The sequence below is a fragment of the Drosophila serrata genome, unplaced genomic scaffold (genome assembly GCF_035046125.1).
Source record: "Drosophila serrata isolate PLE 108 unplaced genomic scaffold, ASM3504612v1 contig_26, whole genome shotgun sequence".
Classification (NCBI taxonomy): Eukaryota; Metazoa; Arthropoda; class Insecta; order Diptera; family Drosophilidae; genus Drosophila; species Drosophila serrata.
In genome coordinates this window covers 154744-173642 of record NW_028256924.1, presented here as the reverse complement: position 1 = coordinate 173642, position 18899 = coordinate 154744, and the positions used below count along the sequence as shown (strand labels likewise).

At 35.9% G+C, this 18899-nt stretch overlaps 1 protein-coding gene across 3 annotated transcripts in view; it reads right to left on the bottom strand.

The window, feature by feature from the left end:
• Window positions 1-18899, bottom strand: part of mam (neurogenic protein mastermind) — a 90911-nt gene that overhangs the window by 60814 nt on the left and 11198 nt on the right. For 2 of the 3 annotated variants that reach the window (XM_086831160.1, XM_086831164.1), the window contains one exon: window positions 1851-2908. In XM_086831160.1, coding sequence (XP_086687286.1) covers window positions 1851-2588 — 738 coding nt within the window. In that variant the 5' untranslated portion in view covers window positions 2589-2908. Of the gene's footprint in view, window positions 1-1850; window positions 2909-4207; window positions 4253-18899 lie in introns of those variants that run through there. The other variant, XM_086831166.1, reaches the window with a different exon arrangement.

Genomic DNA, 18899 nt, shown 5'->3' with positions numbered 1-18899 from the left:
AGGTATATATCATAGCGAATTCAGTCAAGCTTAAATAGGATTGTAAATACCTTGAGATTTTTTGAAGAATACTAAAGATTAGATTTAGAATTCCCACTTTTAGTTAGCTTAAGGAAGTCATATATTTGGTATATCAACTGTAAGATTTTATGTAAATAAAGATTTCTTAAGAATTTTAAATCATAATTATAAAATTGACACTTTCAAAGACATAATCTTTGATAAATAAGATGTTTTATATTTCTATTTCTACTGTAAAAATTGTACCAAGATCAATTATTGAAGGATTTCTTTGCCAACTTCTCCTTTTTTTTAATATATCAAAAATAAAATATTTCAGATCTTTATAATGGTATTTATAGATTGATTTTCAGAAAGAAAAAAACCAAAAAAAAAAAAATAAAAAAGACTATACAATTTATCTTTGCATGCTTGAAATGATTTAAATCAGCAGAAATTTAAGGGATCTATGTTTAAGGATTTATGTTAAAATACCCCTAAAATATTTATTAACACATTGTAATATTAACTTTTTAGCTTTGGGAAACCTTCGATTATAATTCTAATAAGCAGAAAATACTTGTAATAGAACAAACCTATTATCTTTATATCCTTGAACTAAATGCAACTACAATTCTGTATGAATACTTCCTTAAAAAAGTTATTTGTAACCATCGAATAGACCTTAGCTATGACTCCTCATCCTCATCCTCATCCTTAGCTACTCGGTTGGATTGAGACAACTTTTTGCATTCAAAAAGAATTCAAATGAAGGGAACAAATCATCGTCAACTATGGCAGTCAGTCGGCAATGAATAATTACGTGCTGATGGGGGGAAGGGAAAGGAGGAAAGCGACAAATGCTAGGCGGATGCGGAAAAACTTTTCCACTCAAAACCGATCTCGGAATAACTCACGTTCTAAGAGTGCTCTGTGTATATATGTGTATATATGTTCCCCGAGATAAAAGAAATAGAAAACTCTTAGTCCGGATTCAGGTGCAGCTTCAGTATCCAAGTTTCGAGTTCGAGAGTTCTGCGTCTGGTAATTACAAAAGTCGCTTGACGAAGCCAACAATTATATAAGCTATAGAGAACGGAGGCCGTTTTGTTGAGATTCGCGCCGAGGCTTGCATCACTCAGAAAAAAAAAGCAAAGAAATCTTTTGATTTGCGAAAAAAATACATAGCTTTATATACATATAGATATTTTGCGGTTTGGCTTTTGTTCAAGGTGGGTATTTAGGTATTTTCAAATGCAGCCAAAGGAACGTCAAAGAAAAAACAGTCAGCTAAGTACAGCAATTGCTTGTAGCTACAGCGAATGTATCTTGTATCTTGTAGATACAAGTCGGCGGCGCAGTTCGTGAAACTGAACTCAAAACCAAAGACACACTAACAAAAAATAAATACAGCACAGCGCACACGGAAAAAAAATCGCTGACCTCATTATTATTTTGTGTATATATATCTGTATCTGTATAGTTTGTACATATGTTTTGTATGTACGTGCATTCTCCGCTTGGATTGCTGGCTTTGTATTTATTTCCCTGCTCTTTTTGAGGCCCACAAAAAGCTGCAACAGCTCTAATGTGAGGCAACCCCGTGCATTGATGAGATACATGTTACCCTCAGCAGCAATCGCGTATCTTTTGGATGCGATTTGCATTCGACGAGATAATTCCAAAACTCTTACTCAATTTTGTGAGTCTTTGAATGGATTTCACAAGCTTAAGACGCCACAGAAGCCATGGCAATGCAAGAATATAAGTTTTCTAACTCTTTCTCTAAATTTTAATTTATAAAAATTAAATAATATTGTTGTAGATAAGAGTAATATATCTGAACTCACCACATGAACACTGCTCTGCAGCTGTCCGGCTAACATGGTCTGGTGCTGCTGTAAATGCTGCTGGTGTTGCTGCTGCTGATGTTGCTGCTGCTGCTGCTGGTGTTGCTGATGTTGCTGCTGCTGCTGCTGCTGCTGGTTTGGATCCGGCAACTTCTTGTCTGTCTTCTTGGCCGCCCGCTTGTTCTTGCTCTCAAGGAATCGCTTCTGCAGGGCGGTTGTCTCCTGATTCTGTTGCTCACAAACGGTGCTAAATGCCTGCTCATAACGCGGCACACAGTCCGTCTGACGCCGCCGGTAGTTTTCCATGCGGCGTCGCAGCCTGTCAACGATGGGTTGCCTCTTGGCTGGCATTCCACCGGACTCGCCGGTGGCCGAGGGTAACGCTCCAGGATTTGTAGGGCCGCCAGTTCCGTTGCCGCCAGGGATTCCAGCAATGCCGTTTCCTCCTCCCAGATTGGCATTGTAGGGCGAGTGTTGTTGCTGCTGCTGCTGCTGCTGCTGTTGCTGTTGCTGCTGCACTTGGATTTGCTGCTGCTGCTGTGCCTGGACATTGTGCTGTTGCTGCTGCTGCTGCTGCTGTTGTTGCAATTGCAGCTGCTGTTGCTGTTGCAGGTGTAGTCCCAGGTGCTGCTGGTGCAACTGGAGATTCAGGTGTTGCTGCTGTTGCTGCTGCTGCTGCTGCTGGGCGACGGCTGCTTGGCTGGCGCTCTGGAAGACTGGCAGGCCGCCCGCATCCATAAATGCGTCCGTGGTGAGGCTTTCGCTGGCGCTCGTTGCTTCGCAGCTTTCGTCTCAGTCGGCGGCGAACGCTGACGGCGACGAAATCGCGAAGAACAAGGCGTCGACGTCGGCGGCGAATATATATATATATGCTTATATATATATCGATCTCTTATCTATATCTGATATATATCTGATATCTGGCAGTGTTGCTTGTGCTGATGGTTTTCTTTTTGGAAGTAACCGGAAGTTCCTAAGTCTACGTGAAGCAATATCGCTGCTGCTCAGGCAGGTGGAAGTAGCCACAAAAAGGCCAAGTTAACATCTTGTGGCAAGTCCTGGAAATTAAGAAGGTTGGAAAAGATATATTAGTTAAATTAATACAAAGACAAGATATATTTTATACTAAACAGAAGGTTCCATTAATGGAGTTAACTGAGACGTAAGATTAAGAGAATTCTCATAAAAGAACCTTTACTTTTTAATTACGTTTTAATACTTTATAATTCCCCAGCACCTTCTTAATCGAAAAATTAACTTTCCTATCTGTCTCAAGGTCATACAGTTAGTTCTATTTCTACTTTCTAATTCTCATTTGCAATTCGGCGATTTATGGATTTTTTGCTGAACGCAAAACTAAATACGAAACAACTGATAAGAACACACTGTAAAAGAAAGCGTATGAGTAATGTCCATACAAATACAATAAGATTTAACTACGTTTCGAGTGTAGAAGAAACCACAACAAATTATAATCAAAATATGTCGACGAATAATTCTTCTAAGAACTGATAAAAACAATGCAACCGGACGAAATACAAAAAAAAATCCCCAAGAAATACTTTTTTTAGACAGTATTAACACTGAGCAAAATAAACTGTTTACTCAGAAAATAGCTTTAATTAGATTTAGATCACAAATAGTTTACTGTTAATAAGAGAGTAATTTTTAATAATATACAACACTGAAAATCGATCTTATATTGTGTATTAAATACAAATTACATTTCCAAGATCCACACATACAATAAATTTGTGCTTTAAAATATGTTGCGATTTTTAGAGTTCAAAGAAATATCTCAGTGATAAGAAAAATAAGCACGTACACTTAAAAAAAAGAAACAATTTTAATAAATTTTTGTTTCAAGAAGTACATAATCAAACAATATATTATGAGAAACACTTCAAGAAATAAATCTTAAAAAGTTTATAAAATCCAATGAATATTTTATAAACATATTTAATTGAAATGTTTATTTATTAGATCTTTTTTTATACTACTTTTATTTTTGAAGCTCCAATATAAATGAAATTAGCAAAATGTGATATATATATTACAAAATCTTAAAAAATTATTTTGAATTACAAAACAATTCCCTGCAAATCCCGTTTCCGCTTTTTCGCTCAGTGTATGAAGCGAAGCTGATTAAAACCATTAATCGCTGGCAAAACGCGAGCGGCCGTTGCGCGTTTTCTTATACACATATTCGCATTCGCGTGCCTTTGAAAGGCGAGAAATGGCAAAACGGAGCAACGGACGAACGGAGAACAAAACAAAGGCAGTAAAATAAAACGAAGGAGGCGGCAAAAAAGGGGGAGTATGAATACAAAGACAGAGAGAAAGAGAGAGAGACTGACAAACTCAACTGGCCTGCGCCGCGTCTGGCGGTTGAATGAATGACTGATGGATAGACGGAGCCCGTTCGCACCGGAGTTTGAGTTTGAGTTTGAGTTCGAGAGGTGCTGGAGCAATCGCTGCTCAGTGCGCTCAGTACTCAAAAATCCGAATAACGAATGACGACAAGCGACAACGAACTTTAGATGTTGCAGAGACACAAATGAGTAGGGAAACCTTTGACTAGGGATCTTAACTAAATTAATTTCATAAATCTAGCACATAAATAACATGAACTAATAAATAAATATGATTCTATAATACTCAATATCTCGGCATTTCCTTTATTTTAATTACTTAAATTTCAATTAAAATTTATTCAAAATATGTAATTATTTTATGACTTTCCCTAGGGATGCCCCACTGTACATGGCACGTGGACTCTCGGGAAAGGCGGAACGCACCGGACGGTTTGCAGGCAAATTAAGCTGTAAACAACGGACAAGATGAGATGGCTAAGCCAAGACGGGACCCGGACTCAGACTCAGATTCATACTCATACTCATACTCAAACTCAAACTCCTTCTCAGCTGCAATGGAAACTGAAAACAGGTTTGATCTGCTGCCTCTGTCATTTCCTCGCTTGTCCAAAGTCGAAAATCGAGCAATTCGGAAACGAAACGCCAGCGCGACTTTACTCGCGTCGTTCGAGTGAAAAGGAAGCATAGTTCGCATACAAACGAACGGCGGTTTGGCCGAACCAAGTAACAGGCGCCCAGCGATGCCAGCAGGTGCGAGCGGGAGCAACAGTGGGTGGGAGAGCTGAGCGAGCGAGTGAGTGAGCGGCGAGTGCGAATGAGCGAGACAGCGGCGGGCGCAACACCAACACCACCACCACAGGTGGGTGAGGGAAGTGGTGAGAATGAGAGCGCAAGTTCGTTCTGTTAAGCACTCTGAGTGATTAGTAACTGAACTGTGAGTGACTAGAGTGTCAGAGAGCAAAGGAGAGAGCAGAGTGAGAGAGAGAGAGCAACTGAAAAAAAGGTCAAATTAGAGGCGAGCGATTTGTTTGCTGTTCTTCGCTAATATTGTTATTGTTATCGCCGCATTTAATTAGAAAACAGAACTTAGTTAACCCATTGAGGTAGGCGGTGTCAAATGGAACGGAAATACATCTCTGCAAACGCTGAAAACCCCACGTAATCACGAACTGAGATGTTTGCGGAAATGAAAAATTCATCATTTTTCACGAGAGCTAGATAAAAACAATATTGTGTGACATGTTCTTCAGAGATTTCAAGAAACTATTATATTGTATTAATTGTATTAATATTATTATTATAATTTGAGTTTTTATTTAGTAGTTTTAATAGTTTTTTGTTTACATTTTTGTTATTTCATACAACTTCTTAGATTTTCAAATATTTTTCTACAATTTTGCTAAGTATTTACATATTAGGCCATTTAATGTTAAGTTTTAATTCGCAAATTATATTTGAAATATGTAATAAAATTTTGTAAATGTGTATTTTAAAAATTTTATAATTTATCGATAAAACAAATGAATAATTAACTGGAAGAATATATATTTTAAGATAAGAACTTCTATAGTTTCTCAATATATCTCGATTATTACTTAAAATCCATTAATACCCGCATTTAAAGTCTATTGAACTGCATAAACTTTTCAATAATTAATCACATAGATAAAAATTATTTATTAATCACCCGCAATCACAATTGTGACGTCAAGTGCTAGCATAACTGAGGAAACCATTGATAAGGACAACTCCTAACTTCTAACATCACCACATCATTTCGAGGGACTTGGCATTTTTAATTAAATTGCTCACTCAGGGGGCATCATTAATTTTGGGCCATAGCTCTCGAGAGAATGGCACGCCGAACAGAGGGACGGTTTTTCATTCAAAGCAAATCGATAAGAGCCATAAAAGTTCTGGCAATATAAATCCTTCAGTGACGGCGGGAAAAAGAGAAAAATAAAATTTAAAAAAAAAGTGTATTTTACTTTAACAGTAACTGTAAAAACGAGCATAAGAAGTGTTACTTCATGACAGGCAGCGCAGCAACGTCAAATGCGGCAGAGACGGAGACAGAGGCAGAGAATTTGCAATAACATTGAGAGAAACCTCATGATTAGGAAACTTGTCTCCTTTGCATCTTCATTGTGCTTTTTCACTCACTTTTCTGAGTGAGTAAAATAGGAGACAGCGCCAGAGTGAGATAGAAGGCAGTTAAAAAGGAAACAAAAACTAATGAGTCTTAATGTAAACTTCAAGGTACAGTGGGAACACCCTTCTGTCGATAAAACAAGTACAGTATGTTAAAGGTAGACATTAAAAATCTATAAAAAACTAAAATTTATTAAAGAAAATAAAAAATACATTTTTAAAAGCTTTTCCAGGTATTTTTTAAATTTAACCTTTTGGAATATTTTCCCCTACGATCTCAATTTTTGTCCCAAGCGGGCCAGAGAGCGCACTTCATCCACGCACTCGCACAGAGAGCGCCCGGCGGCAGCGGCGACGGCGTCGTCGTCGTCACGAAAAAACATTGCAAAATCGGCGGGAATTGAAAAACCGCCGGCGACGACAGAAACGCGCCATACCGCGTCCAACGCGTCGGAGCGATTCCGGTGATTGTGGATTGCGGCGTTTTCTGGCATAGCAGCCCCCGAAAAGGCAGCGCACGGCGCTCCAATTGGGGAATCGCATCCAATCAGGAGCGAACGAAACGAAACGGCGGCGACTTACGTCGCGCGTCTATCGCGAAAACGAACAGGCGACCAGCAAAAGTAGCAGCGCGTTTCACGAGCGTTTTCAGTTGCTGCTGTTAAAGCTGAAAACGGTACTGCCGCATATAGAGACAGCGAGAGTGCAAGAGAGACAACAAGCGAATGTTTGTAATTGAGAGTGAGAGAACAGATACGAAGAGAGCGAACAATTGTATTGTAGTCAGAGTGTTAGTGTATGTGAGTATCTGTGTGTATTTATGGTGAGAGAGTACACTGAAGAAAATTAAATGATTTTGGTTTATTGAAATATATTTTTTAATACATTTTATATCATACGGAAAGGAAAAATGAATTATTATAAAATTCATTAAAGAAAATGAAACCTTTTCTGGCATTTCTTTACAGAAAAAAAATATTTAAATTGTTTACATATTTTTTATGGCGCCTAATTTTCAAATAAACAAATATATATTACATTTTACAAACAATTTGTAAGACCTATTATATAAAAATTATAATAAATATCAAATAACATCAAGAATTTTCAGATTTTCTTTATATTTCCTGTGTAGCTACAAAAGTGGAAATCGCTTTTAGGTTTTATGGCATTTGCATCTTATTATTAAATTGGCTTGAGCGCACCTCAAATCAGCTTATATAATTTTAAAGCCAAAGGGCAGTATTACTTTATTTTATGCAACATAAATCGGTCATAAAACCGAGCGAGCGAATTTGAATTAATTTTTCGCGCACTTTAAAAACGAGATACTCGTACTCTCTTTTTTTGTTGTTGTTGTTGTTGCTTCTCAACATTTGTGGCAAGAGGAAAAGCGAGTAGATGGCCGGGAAAATCGGCTGGCTGTAACGTCTGTTGGCCCAGGAAAAGACGTCGCCAAACAAAATGGTGCCGCCGTCAAGTGACGAAGGCGACAAACTAACTAACTTACCAACGAAAGCCGCCAAACGACAGACGACAGACGACGGACGACAAACAAACAAAACGACGACGACGAGGCGACAAAAAGTCAATTTTATCGGAAACTAACAGGCAGCAAGAAAGCAAGAAAGCCAACAAAAGCTGACTTTCCACTCTCCCAGTGAGTGTGTGTGTGTGTGGCCTGGAAAAGCTCGCCTTTCCTTGGCCTGGCCAAGCTGGGCGCCTAATCCAAATTGCGAGAAAGATCCGCTTTTCGAGCCAAAAACCTACGAAACTAAAAGCCAAGCAGCTCGCACAAAATCGCCTCGTTATTGGTCTCAATGCCACGCCTCCATTTTTCGGCTAGAAGCCTCCCCTTTTTTTGGTTAAGTCCGCGGCCAAAAGCCAGGCCAACCGGCCAGGCCAAAGGCAAGCGGCAGACTGACAGAGGAGGAGAGAGAGAAAGAGAGAGAGCCAAAGAAAAGCGAGGAAAATTCGAGGCAGAAACCACATAGAATATGCTGGAGAAGATGGTCAGGAAAAGGAGGAGGAGGTGGCTGCCCCCGGGGGTGGGAGGTGGGTGGCCACCAACATCTCCTGGCAATTAGCTTGATTGTCCCTGCACATGCGCCCTTGGGGAAAACTTCAAGTGAATTGGAATCGTTTTCAGTTTTCCTGTTGTTCTTTCTTAGAAAATTGAGAAATTCCATTAAAATATTCAATTGCAATTTCATTATAACAAATGGAATAACCTTAAAAACATAAATATTTAAATAACTAATAGAAGATATGTTTAAAAGATGTATGTATATAGCCTTGGGGGGTGAAGTGATTTATGGCATTTTAAATAACTTTGGTTTGGTTTATTATTATTAAGAGTATATAAGTGGTTTGTTTAAAACATAAAGTATTTAACTTCTCAGTTAAAAAATAAGTTAAAATTTAATATATATTATATGAAATTGAAAGAAGCTTTTAAATGTTTTTGCATGCTTTGTAATTTTTCAAAAGAATTTGTAAAATGAATTTGTATATTTAAATAAATTTTATTTTATTTATTTATGTTTTATAACCAATATATGAGGTATTATCCTTCTTCCCTAGTTTACAAGTATAATTAAAACTTTTAAAACCAAAAAAGCTTTATTCTAGAACCTTTATTTAGTTTTAAGCAACTAAAAACGAGTCTGTACACCCAAAAATGTAATAAATATTAAAAATTTAATTATATAATATAAATTTAAAAATATTATTTTGATAATAATTTTAAATTCAAAAAGCCAAAGAATAAAATATATTCCCAGGACTTTATTGCCTGATTTTTGGTTCACACGCAAAGCTAAAAACCGCAACACGAATGAGATATAAATAAAACTCCAAGGAAAGCCCACAAGTAGATGCAAATTGTTGGCCAGCTGCAGCAACACAGCAGCAGCAGCAACAACAGCAGCAACAACAGCAGCAGCAGCAACTCTGCAACGAGCAACATCAAGCAGCAGCAGCAGCAGCAGCAACAACAGGTCTGCCAACAGATGTTGAGCGATTTTTGTTTTGTTTTAGTTGCTTTACTCCAGGAGCAGGGGTTGTGGGGAGGACCTTGCAACTTGGATCTTGCAACAGCTGCAACATGCAACATTGGCGACAACGATGCTGCTGCAACATAAGCAAGTTGCAGAGGGCGCCACTGTTGTTGTTCCATGCCACCAGCGATGCGGCGCTCAGCAAACTCCAGCTCGCCGGTACAGTGGTAAAATGCTAAGGTGGCAAGCGGGATAAACACACACACACACAAGCACACATCTCTTGGTGTACAAGGAAAATTCGCAATAAGGCAAAAACAGCAACAACAACACTAAACACAAGCCACACACAAGGCAATGGAACCGGTTGTTCGCCGTTCCAACATCAAAAACTAGCACAGAAAGTAGGCGAGGAAAAAGAGGAGGACCCAAGGGATGGTCAACTTGGTAAATGGATGGATGGATGGATGGATGGATGGCTCCTCCTCCTGGGCTCCCATCGCCCAAGACCACAACTTTGTAGGCTTTCAGTTTATTTTACAAAATTGTTAGGATTTAATCCTTATAATATTGTTTCAAGTCTAAGAAAACAACAGGGAGACCTTGGAAACTTAAATATTTTGTATGCAATTAAATGTAAATATATTATATTTATATGTAATAAAGTATAATATATTTTTCACATTACATTTGAGTTAAAAGTACGAATCAGTTGAATGCTTTTAAAACTTCTAACCAAGTTTAGTAAAATAATTTAAAATATTATTTACCAAAGGTTATCTGCCAGCTAATCACAATGACCTGCTGCTACTTATCAGTTATTTAATCAAAATCTGTTACAAGCTTTTTAAATAAGATTATTTACAAAGATTATATGGAGAGAAGGTAAATAAAGCTATATTTATTAACAATATCAAATTAATAAATTCAGGAAGATTAATATCCACAGAAGCAATAAATATACAAAATTCCATCCGCAAAACATTGTTATATTATTATATATTTTGGTAATTCGTCATAAACTAATCCTAAACAAAGCTAATCCCTCATTTATAATAAAGTTTAAAATGAAACACAGTTCTAGCAAATATCGCAGTCAAGATTATATATTTAGAAATATATATTCTTGGTATTTTTTGGAATAAAGTGTTTCGAGGAACGATTTTGCAAGAGCTTATCAAAATTGAAAGCAAGCTGTGACAGAGATTCAAACGAAAATTGTTATCAATAACAAACTATCTCTTAACCTTCCAAAGAAAAAGGTTATCAATATATTAAAGCCTTATATTTAGTTTAAAAATGAATTCCATACAAAATTAATTTAATTTATACATATTTTAAAGGGAATAAATATTCCCGGAATATAGATGAATTTATGTGAAATATTGGATTGAAACATTTAGTAAGTAATATTTAGTAATATCTATAGACTCTTACCCATCAAAGGTTGGTTTAATTTTTGTCTACTTTAATTTCTAAAGTCACTTATTGAGTCCTCACTGTGCTCGCCCGTGTTCGCACAGCTGCGCCCATATTTAATCCATGTTGTACAACATTTTAACGGGCCAACCACTCCGGCAAAGAGTCTTCTGCTTTCCACTACTTTTCAGCCCTCGCAGGGGTGACTTTTCATGGGCGCAAAGGGAAGGAAAACCCATAAAAGGGATAGGACAATGAATAAATGGTCGACTGCCTGCCAACTTTAATTAATTTTCTATTTCTGTTTTCATGCCTGCCGATTGCCAATTGACGAGTACCAGAGTCGTGGTATCACTTCTTTCATTATTCGAAACACTCAAAATTATTCAAAGCGTTTTTAGGGGTTAGTGAGTGTAAATACAAGTTTATAGTTTGAAATTAAGTGTTTTTTTGGAAGTGGTAACGAGAGGTATTTATAGAGTTTACATACTGAAATTTTAATTTCAAATTTGTACAGATTCTGACCACTGTTTTGATGAAGAATCCCGTTTTTTTTCGCAGCAAGGATATGCCATATTTTGAGGCCTCTTTCAGGACTTTTTGGACTAAATACACACGTTTATCTGTATGTACTTAAATGTAAATGTACCTGAGGCAGGTGCTGGTAATCCTTAAGAATGCTGAGAAAAGAAAATGAAAGAAAGAGAGGGAGAGGCACTTTACGTATCCTTCAAAAATAAATTTAAAAAAAAGAGAAGGCTCTACTTCCGTTTACCAGTTCTGGTTCCACACCGACCACCATTGACCCCTCCGCTAATGAAGTCTTAAATTGTCTGCCATTTCGCAATGCTTTTTGCTAAATTAACAAACAGCGCGCAGAAAACTATAAAAACAAAAAGTAAAACGAGGTCCGGTCTAAAAACCCCTCCACCACACCCTATATATCCGTACACACTTATATATCCCCTCATATAACGCTTAAATATTTATGAGCTACACGTGACGAGCGCTGAAAGCCATGAAATTGTGGCTTATCAATAGGTAAAACGATATAACAATTGATTACAAAATGAAGTCCAATATCAAAGCAGAAATATTTAAAAGGTATAAATTATATTAATTACATTTCATATGTCTGTAACTATATTCAACAAATTAAAATAAATAATAAAAACAACTAGTAGTCCAATTATTCTTCTACTATTAAATTAATTTAAGGAATTTGAATACATTTTTATACCGTAGGTCTTAGGGTATTATAATTTCAGTCAAAACTTTGTCAGACAGTGAAGGAATCATTTCCGACCCTATAAATCATATATATTCTTGATCAGCATTAACAGCCGAGTCGATCTAGCTATATTTTAGAGTAATTTTTTTTTTGATAATTTTTTTGAACTTTTTTTGTTGAAAAAAATTTAGCAAAATATTGAAAAAATTATGAAATTTTTAAAATTTTAAATGGAGTATGCAGATTTATAAATCTAATAAAAACTAACAAAGAACAGCTTTCCGAATTAAAATTAAGGCTTTTTTGGCTTTGTTATGAGTTTTTTAAACTTTGGTTTGTAGATAAAATTGTCATATAAAAATAAAGATAAATAACGACTTAAATTATAGTATTATAAGTTCAGTCAGAAGCTTAAAACAAAGTGAAGGAGTCATTTCCGACTCCATAAATCTTATATATTCTTGATCAGCATGAAAAGCCGAGTCGATCTAGCTATATTTTAGAGAAACAAAAATTTGATAATTTTTTATCAAAATTTTATAAGGCTAAAATTGTCAAAAAAAAATTATAAAATTTTTAATATTTTCATATTTTTAATTGAGTATGCAAATTTATTAATCTAATAAAAATAAGCAATGCAAAGTTTACCGATTTTAATTTAATCCATTTTTGGCAAAGTTATGCTAAATTTTTATGATCAAATTGCAAGTGTATAAATCTACGGTTTTCCAAAATACACCTTTCTTCTTAATAATTAAAATGCCTAAGAATACCAAACAAATTATAATCAAGTTATTTTGTTATAAATTATTTGCATAATTAAACTTTCTATAACTTTAACTTGGCAAGTGTTAAATACTTTCGACAGAGACTCGTGCCCATAGAAACTATTCACAATTCTAGTTCTCAATTTAGATTGTTTTTATGGGCGCGAAAGTTGATTAACGTTAATTAATTCATGCTGTGAGTGGCGTTTATATTTGAACAAATTGGAACTAAACGAGATGTTCGACTGCCCGGAAATGCACACACACACACAGATACAAGATGCAAACACACACAGATACAGATACTTCCCACAGATACAATGTTTGACCCACTAATTAAGGCGTGTTTAGCAGGCGCATTTCATGAGGCTAATTAATGAAGTTGAGTCCATCATGCAGCTACCTCAGTAAAATTGATATTTGTGCATCATATTTTCTTGGTTTATTTTTTAACTTTTACTTGGCGGACTTTTTATCAATATTTTTTTTAAATAGGTAGTTGGTATTGAAATTTGATAAACATGATTTTTATTAAATTATGAAATGTTTAATACATAGAAAATTTAATTGAGAAAATTCTTCAGCGAAAGTTGATATTTGTGCAAAGTTAAAAAAACTCAAAATGTTAAGAATGTAAGTAATTTATTTACAACAAAATGACTTAAAATTATTATTTTAATATGGTATAGTATCTCCGTTCACTTGTACGACCAATTCCAGACGTCGGGGCATTGAGTTCACCAAGTTTTGGAGCGTGTTTGTGTCGATGGCATCCCATTCTTTAACAATGGCTTCCTTTAAGCCCTTCAAGGACTCAAACTGTCTTCCACCCTTGTAAACTTTTGCTGACAGGATGCCCCAAAGGTTCTCAATTGGGTTCAAGTCCGGACTTATTGCTGGCCACTGCAGTAGGGGTATATCTTTTGAATCAAGGAACGACTTCGTATACCTCGCGATGTGTATAGGAGCGTTATCCTGTTGAAATATCCAGTCCTCGCCATGCAACTCTTCTGCAAATGGTATAAGGACACTTTCTAGGAGATCCGTATACACTTGCGCATTTATCCGCCCTGGTACAAAGCATATAGGGGACTTTCCTTTAGCACTAAAAGCGGCCCAAACCATAAGAGAGCCACCACCATGGTTTCGTTTATGGCAAGTCTGTCTTGGATGCCTAGGATCCCGCCAATACTTTTGGTTACCGTCTGGGCCGTCCAAATTAAACTTTTTCTCATCGCTAAAAATCACTTTGTCAAATTCATTTTCCCAAAACTTGTACTTTTCATAAAAGGCAAGCCTGGCCTTCTTATGTCTTGGTAAGAGCTTTGGTTTGTGCACCTTTGCATCATACTGCAGGTGCAAATCTCTTTTGCAAATCTGTTGCACTCTTTGTCTGCTTATTGGCAACTGCAATTCCGATTTTATTTGTGAACAACTCATTGTCTTAGCTGTTGCCAAGGCTCGAATGTGCCGTTTAGTGCGCGCGTCTATTTTCGAAACGGCTCCTTTGCGGTTCGCTTGCGCATATTTCTCAGGGTTTTTTAAATAATTTCCAATTGTATTGCGATGCCTATTAATTCTTTGGCAATTTCGCCCACTTTAACGCCACACTCAGCCATTGTTTTAATTTGAGTCTTATCCTTTTCACTTAACTCGAGTGCACGCGGCATTTTTAAACAATATTGTTAGAAATCTCACGAAAAAGGACAAAAATTGCAACAATAAAAGCTTATTTAATTAAGAAATAAACAATTTCTTAAAATAAATCACTTTTTGCTGGAGGTGTGTTGACGTGTCGAGCTCAAAATCTAAATGCATAACTTTGCACAAATATCAACTTTCTATTAAACGCATGACTTTGTTTTCTTTAAAATCCTAACGGGACCATAGATCAAGACCAGATAAGAAATAAATGCATAGAAACACATCTCAAAGCATACGAGAAAAAATCTGTATACCCGAAACATTAATAAAGTTATCCGAATAACCGTTATATCAAAATCAAGTTTTGCACAAATATCAATTTTACTGAGGTACATATATAGCCCTATCTCCTTCTAGTTGCAACCTCTGTCCCTTGCTTTTTCCCCCCCTCCAGCAACCTGTTTTCCCTTTGGTTTTGCGTGCACACAACAAAAGCAATTTCAGGGAAAAACATTTTTCTCCCATTTTTCTTTCCTTTTTCTCTGTACTTTTTTTCTGTGTTATTTAGTAGTAGATGCAACCAAAAACGCTTAAGGCTTGTGAGCAGCAAAAACTAAAAAATAAAGAAATTAAGCGTCAGAAGATGATGCGGCACAGTCAAGCTTCTGCAACATGAACTTTTGTGACTTTGAGAGTTAAGTTACTTACAATAAATAAAATCAAATTGTAATTTATAGTTACAGTAAGATTGCCTTGTCTTTAAAGGTTGTACAAAGTTAAAATTGGTTTTTTCTTTGGTTTCTATAAGGAGTTTTCGAAACGCTAAAACCTAATGGGAATTATAACTTTAAAAAGCTGAAAAAACGGTTCAAATAAGGTGAAGGCTTAACAATTTCTATCTACCTTTTAATTACAGAAGAATTCGTTATTTCTGTAAGCCAAACAGGAAGTGAAATATAAATTTTATCATAATTTAATCTTTCTTCTGTTTGGTCACTGACGCCATAAAACATATTGGGAATTATAGCGCTAAAAGCTGGACATCGATAGGAATTTTGTGTTGTAAATTCTACAATTACAATTTGAAAGCCAAAAAGTATTTAACTTTACCGAAAATAAGTAATAAATAAAAGAGGGGGAGGATTGTACAAAAAATTATACAGTTTTGGGTGCTCATAGAGGTACCACTGTAGCTCCAACAACAATAACAACCACACATAAAAACAACAACAACAACAATTTGAGAAGAAGCCGCATAAAAATTTTCAACATAGCAGAGACGCTAACAGCTCAGTTGCAGCGCTGCAGCAGAGACAGCGGCGTGGGAGTTTCGTTAACAGCTGTACCCCCAAAATACGCGCTCTCTCACTCACTTAGGCTCTGGCAAAATGCTCTTTCTCCCTCTCTGCGTTTGCAGTTGACCCTCTCTCTCACTTACAGTTCTCTCTCTCTCTCTGCACGTAACAACATCCCTGCGTCACACGTTTTTGTTCTCGTCTTGTTTTTGTTGTTCCTCTGCTGCTGCTGCTGCCGCTCTGGTGTTGTTGTTGTTGCTGCCTTTTTGTCACAGGTCGTTGCACTACACACACATACATACATATATGTACATACAAATGCAGACATGACGACGAGAGCGATGTACGATGTACAGTGTGACACATGCAGGCCGCTCGGACAACAACAACAACAACAACAACAGCAATAAGAGCAATAATAGGAACAACAATAGCAATAACAACAGCATCAAACCAAACCCCCGCCCCCTCATTCCACCCAACTTATCAAACAGCCCTTCCAGCCCCTGTCCAGCCAAGCACATCCATGTGAGATGCAAATGTCAATGTGTGTGTGAGTAGGAGAAGGAGAGAGAGAGAGAGGGAGAGAGAGGGAGAGAGTGCGGATCTATGCAGTTATTTGCATGCTTCGATAAAGGAAATGCTCTGTCTCTCTCTCTCTTGTTTCAGATGGTCTTCATATTTAGTTTTTAATAATAACAATTAATTAATTAATAAGTATTAAATGAGAAAAAGGATCAATTGAGTTTAAAAAGAACTTAATATATTAGGATAATATAGTATAATTTTATACATTTGTATTTGTTTCAGAACTTAAGTTAATAATCGACTTGAAAATGTCCTTAAATTTGAATAGGTTTAAACTATGCATACATGTTTTAAATTAAAAATGAAAACCCTTTTAAAAAGGTTAATTTTAATAAAAATAAAAATAAATAATTAAAAATAATTATTTACCATAAAAATATATATTTTTGTAGAAACAAGAAAAGCAAGAAATTTTAAGATAAATCAGATTTAAATCTTTAAAACGAAAGAGAAAAATAAATAGTATCGACCACAGAATACCCATCCACAGATCCCTAAAACCAGAGCATACTTTAATTAATTTAATTAATTAATTAAGCCGCAACATAATCATCATAAATCCTAAATTCCCAGATTTTCACACCGTTTTATTATCATATTTTATGACCCAAGAAGATAAGTAAAACTTTCCATTCCATTCACATAATAAACAAGTAAAGCATATTGACATTTGGTATCATTAAAGCATGCAACCCTTTCGGCTTAAGAAGTGCCATAACCTCTCACCCAAAAAAAAACAAAAAAAAAAAAAGAAAATATGACAATCTTGCAAATGAAAATTTCCTACAACAATCTTTTAGCTGAATTCATTTGAAAAATGTAAATACGAAAGGCTAAAGGGAATCTGGCCATAAATATGTAATGAGTCAAGTGGCTTGGCTGCCTGCACTGGCTCTTACCACCCACACCCTAAGAGGCCATAAAAAAAGCACAGGCCCAATTAAAACCGAGTGGAAATCTCGGTAAAAGATCAAGGAGTTATATTCCAGATTAATTCGTTGATTTTTTTTTTTGTTTTTGTTTTATGTTGTGAGCTAAAAAACATGATTTTTTGTATGATTATTTTGTGTATCTCTGTGGAAAGCATAAAAGAAAAGCATTCAAATGAACTTTCCTCGCTGTTCTTGCGACTTGTACTTGTTGTTGTATTTGTTGTACGTGGCACAAGTGCGGCCGCATGCTCAAGCACACACACTAACACACACTAACACACACCAAAAGAACCAGAAAACGTGTTGAGTGGCAAAAGTAAAATAAAAAACAAGAAAAAAAGCACTAAAGGTGATGAGACACGACTGTGGGATACCCGGTTAGAATTTAAGTTATTATTCATAGCATACCAAAAGGGGTTTCGGAGGATTGGTCCTTATAATTTGATTATTTAACTGTATAAAATTCAATTTATAAAAACATTTATTTAACTAAAGTATTAGAAGAATCTTTATTTTCTATAGTATCTGCTGATTTTATATAGTTTAAAAGTGATCTAGAACTTTATACGTAATTAAGTTTATAGTGAAGACAGGAATGTATCTCTGAGATACATTTTTTTATTGTTAGCTGTACAAAAAGTACTTGAAATGGGCACCCCTTCTTTGCTGGAATTTAATAACTACAATATACCCCATGTATTGCCAAATTAATACAAGTTAAGAATACTAAACAATAAACCAAAGTCGAACAGAGTTAAGGCCATCACTGTCTAGTAATTTTATATTCCTTTGCTGGGCCTTTTCCTCTTTCTTCTTCCTCTCTCCCCTTCTTCTTTTTCTTGCCCCCCTTTTCCAGGCAATTTGTTTTTCGCAAAAGCTGAGTGTTTCCTCTCAAACCTCCTGCATTTCCATTATCCATCCCAGTTTAAAGTATTCAAAAAAAACACTTTTTGATTTTAAATGATTAATGCTCGAGTCAAGATTTTGTACAATGATTGATTAATTAACGTTGACAACCAGCAACAAGAATAAAAAAAACTACCGACACACGCATACACCCCTAACATAAACACACACACACACACAAGCGGCTCTTTTTGTTGGCCAGTTTTTCATTATTTTGTGTTTTTTTTAGTTAATAAATTGACTTCCATTTTCGTTATGGTCTTTTCTTATCCCCTTCTTCCATCTTTATGATGTTGTTGTTGTTGCTTTTCCCACCCAAAAACATTTTCCTATGAAATCTGAAACGATGTGTGTGTGTGTTTGTGTGGATGGTGATGTGTGTGCGTGTGTGTGGCCAGGTTTTAGCCTTGATTGATTCGAAACCGAGTTTAGTTAGCCCGAGAGAGAGAGAAGTTAAGGGGGTAAAAGTGTGTGCAGATGCACAGAGCGAAAAACAGTAGTGGTAAATATTATTAAAAAATTAATTTATATTTTTTATTTGTTATTTTACCATTTTAGAGTACTTTAATTTTAGTTAGAAGGTGGCAACACAGTGAAGGAATCATTTCCGACCCTATAAATCATACATATTCTTGATCAGCATCAACAGGCGAATCTATCTAGCCATCTCAGGAAGAAAAAAAATTGTGTAAATTTTTTTCAAATTTTTTAGGGGTTATAATCGTAAAATTATCACAAAAAA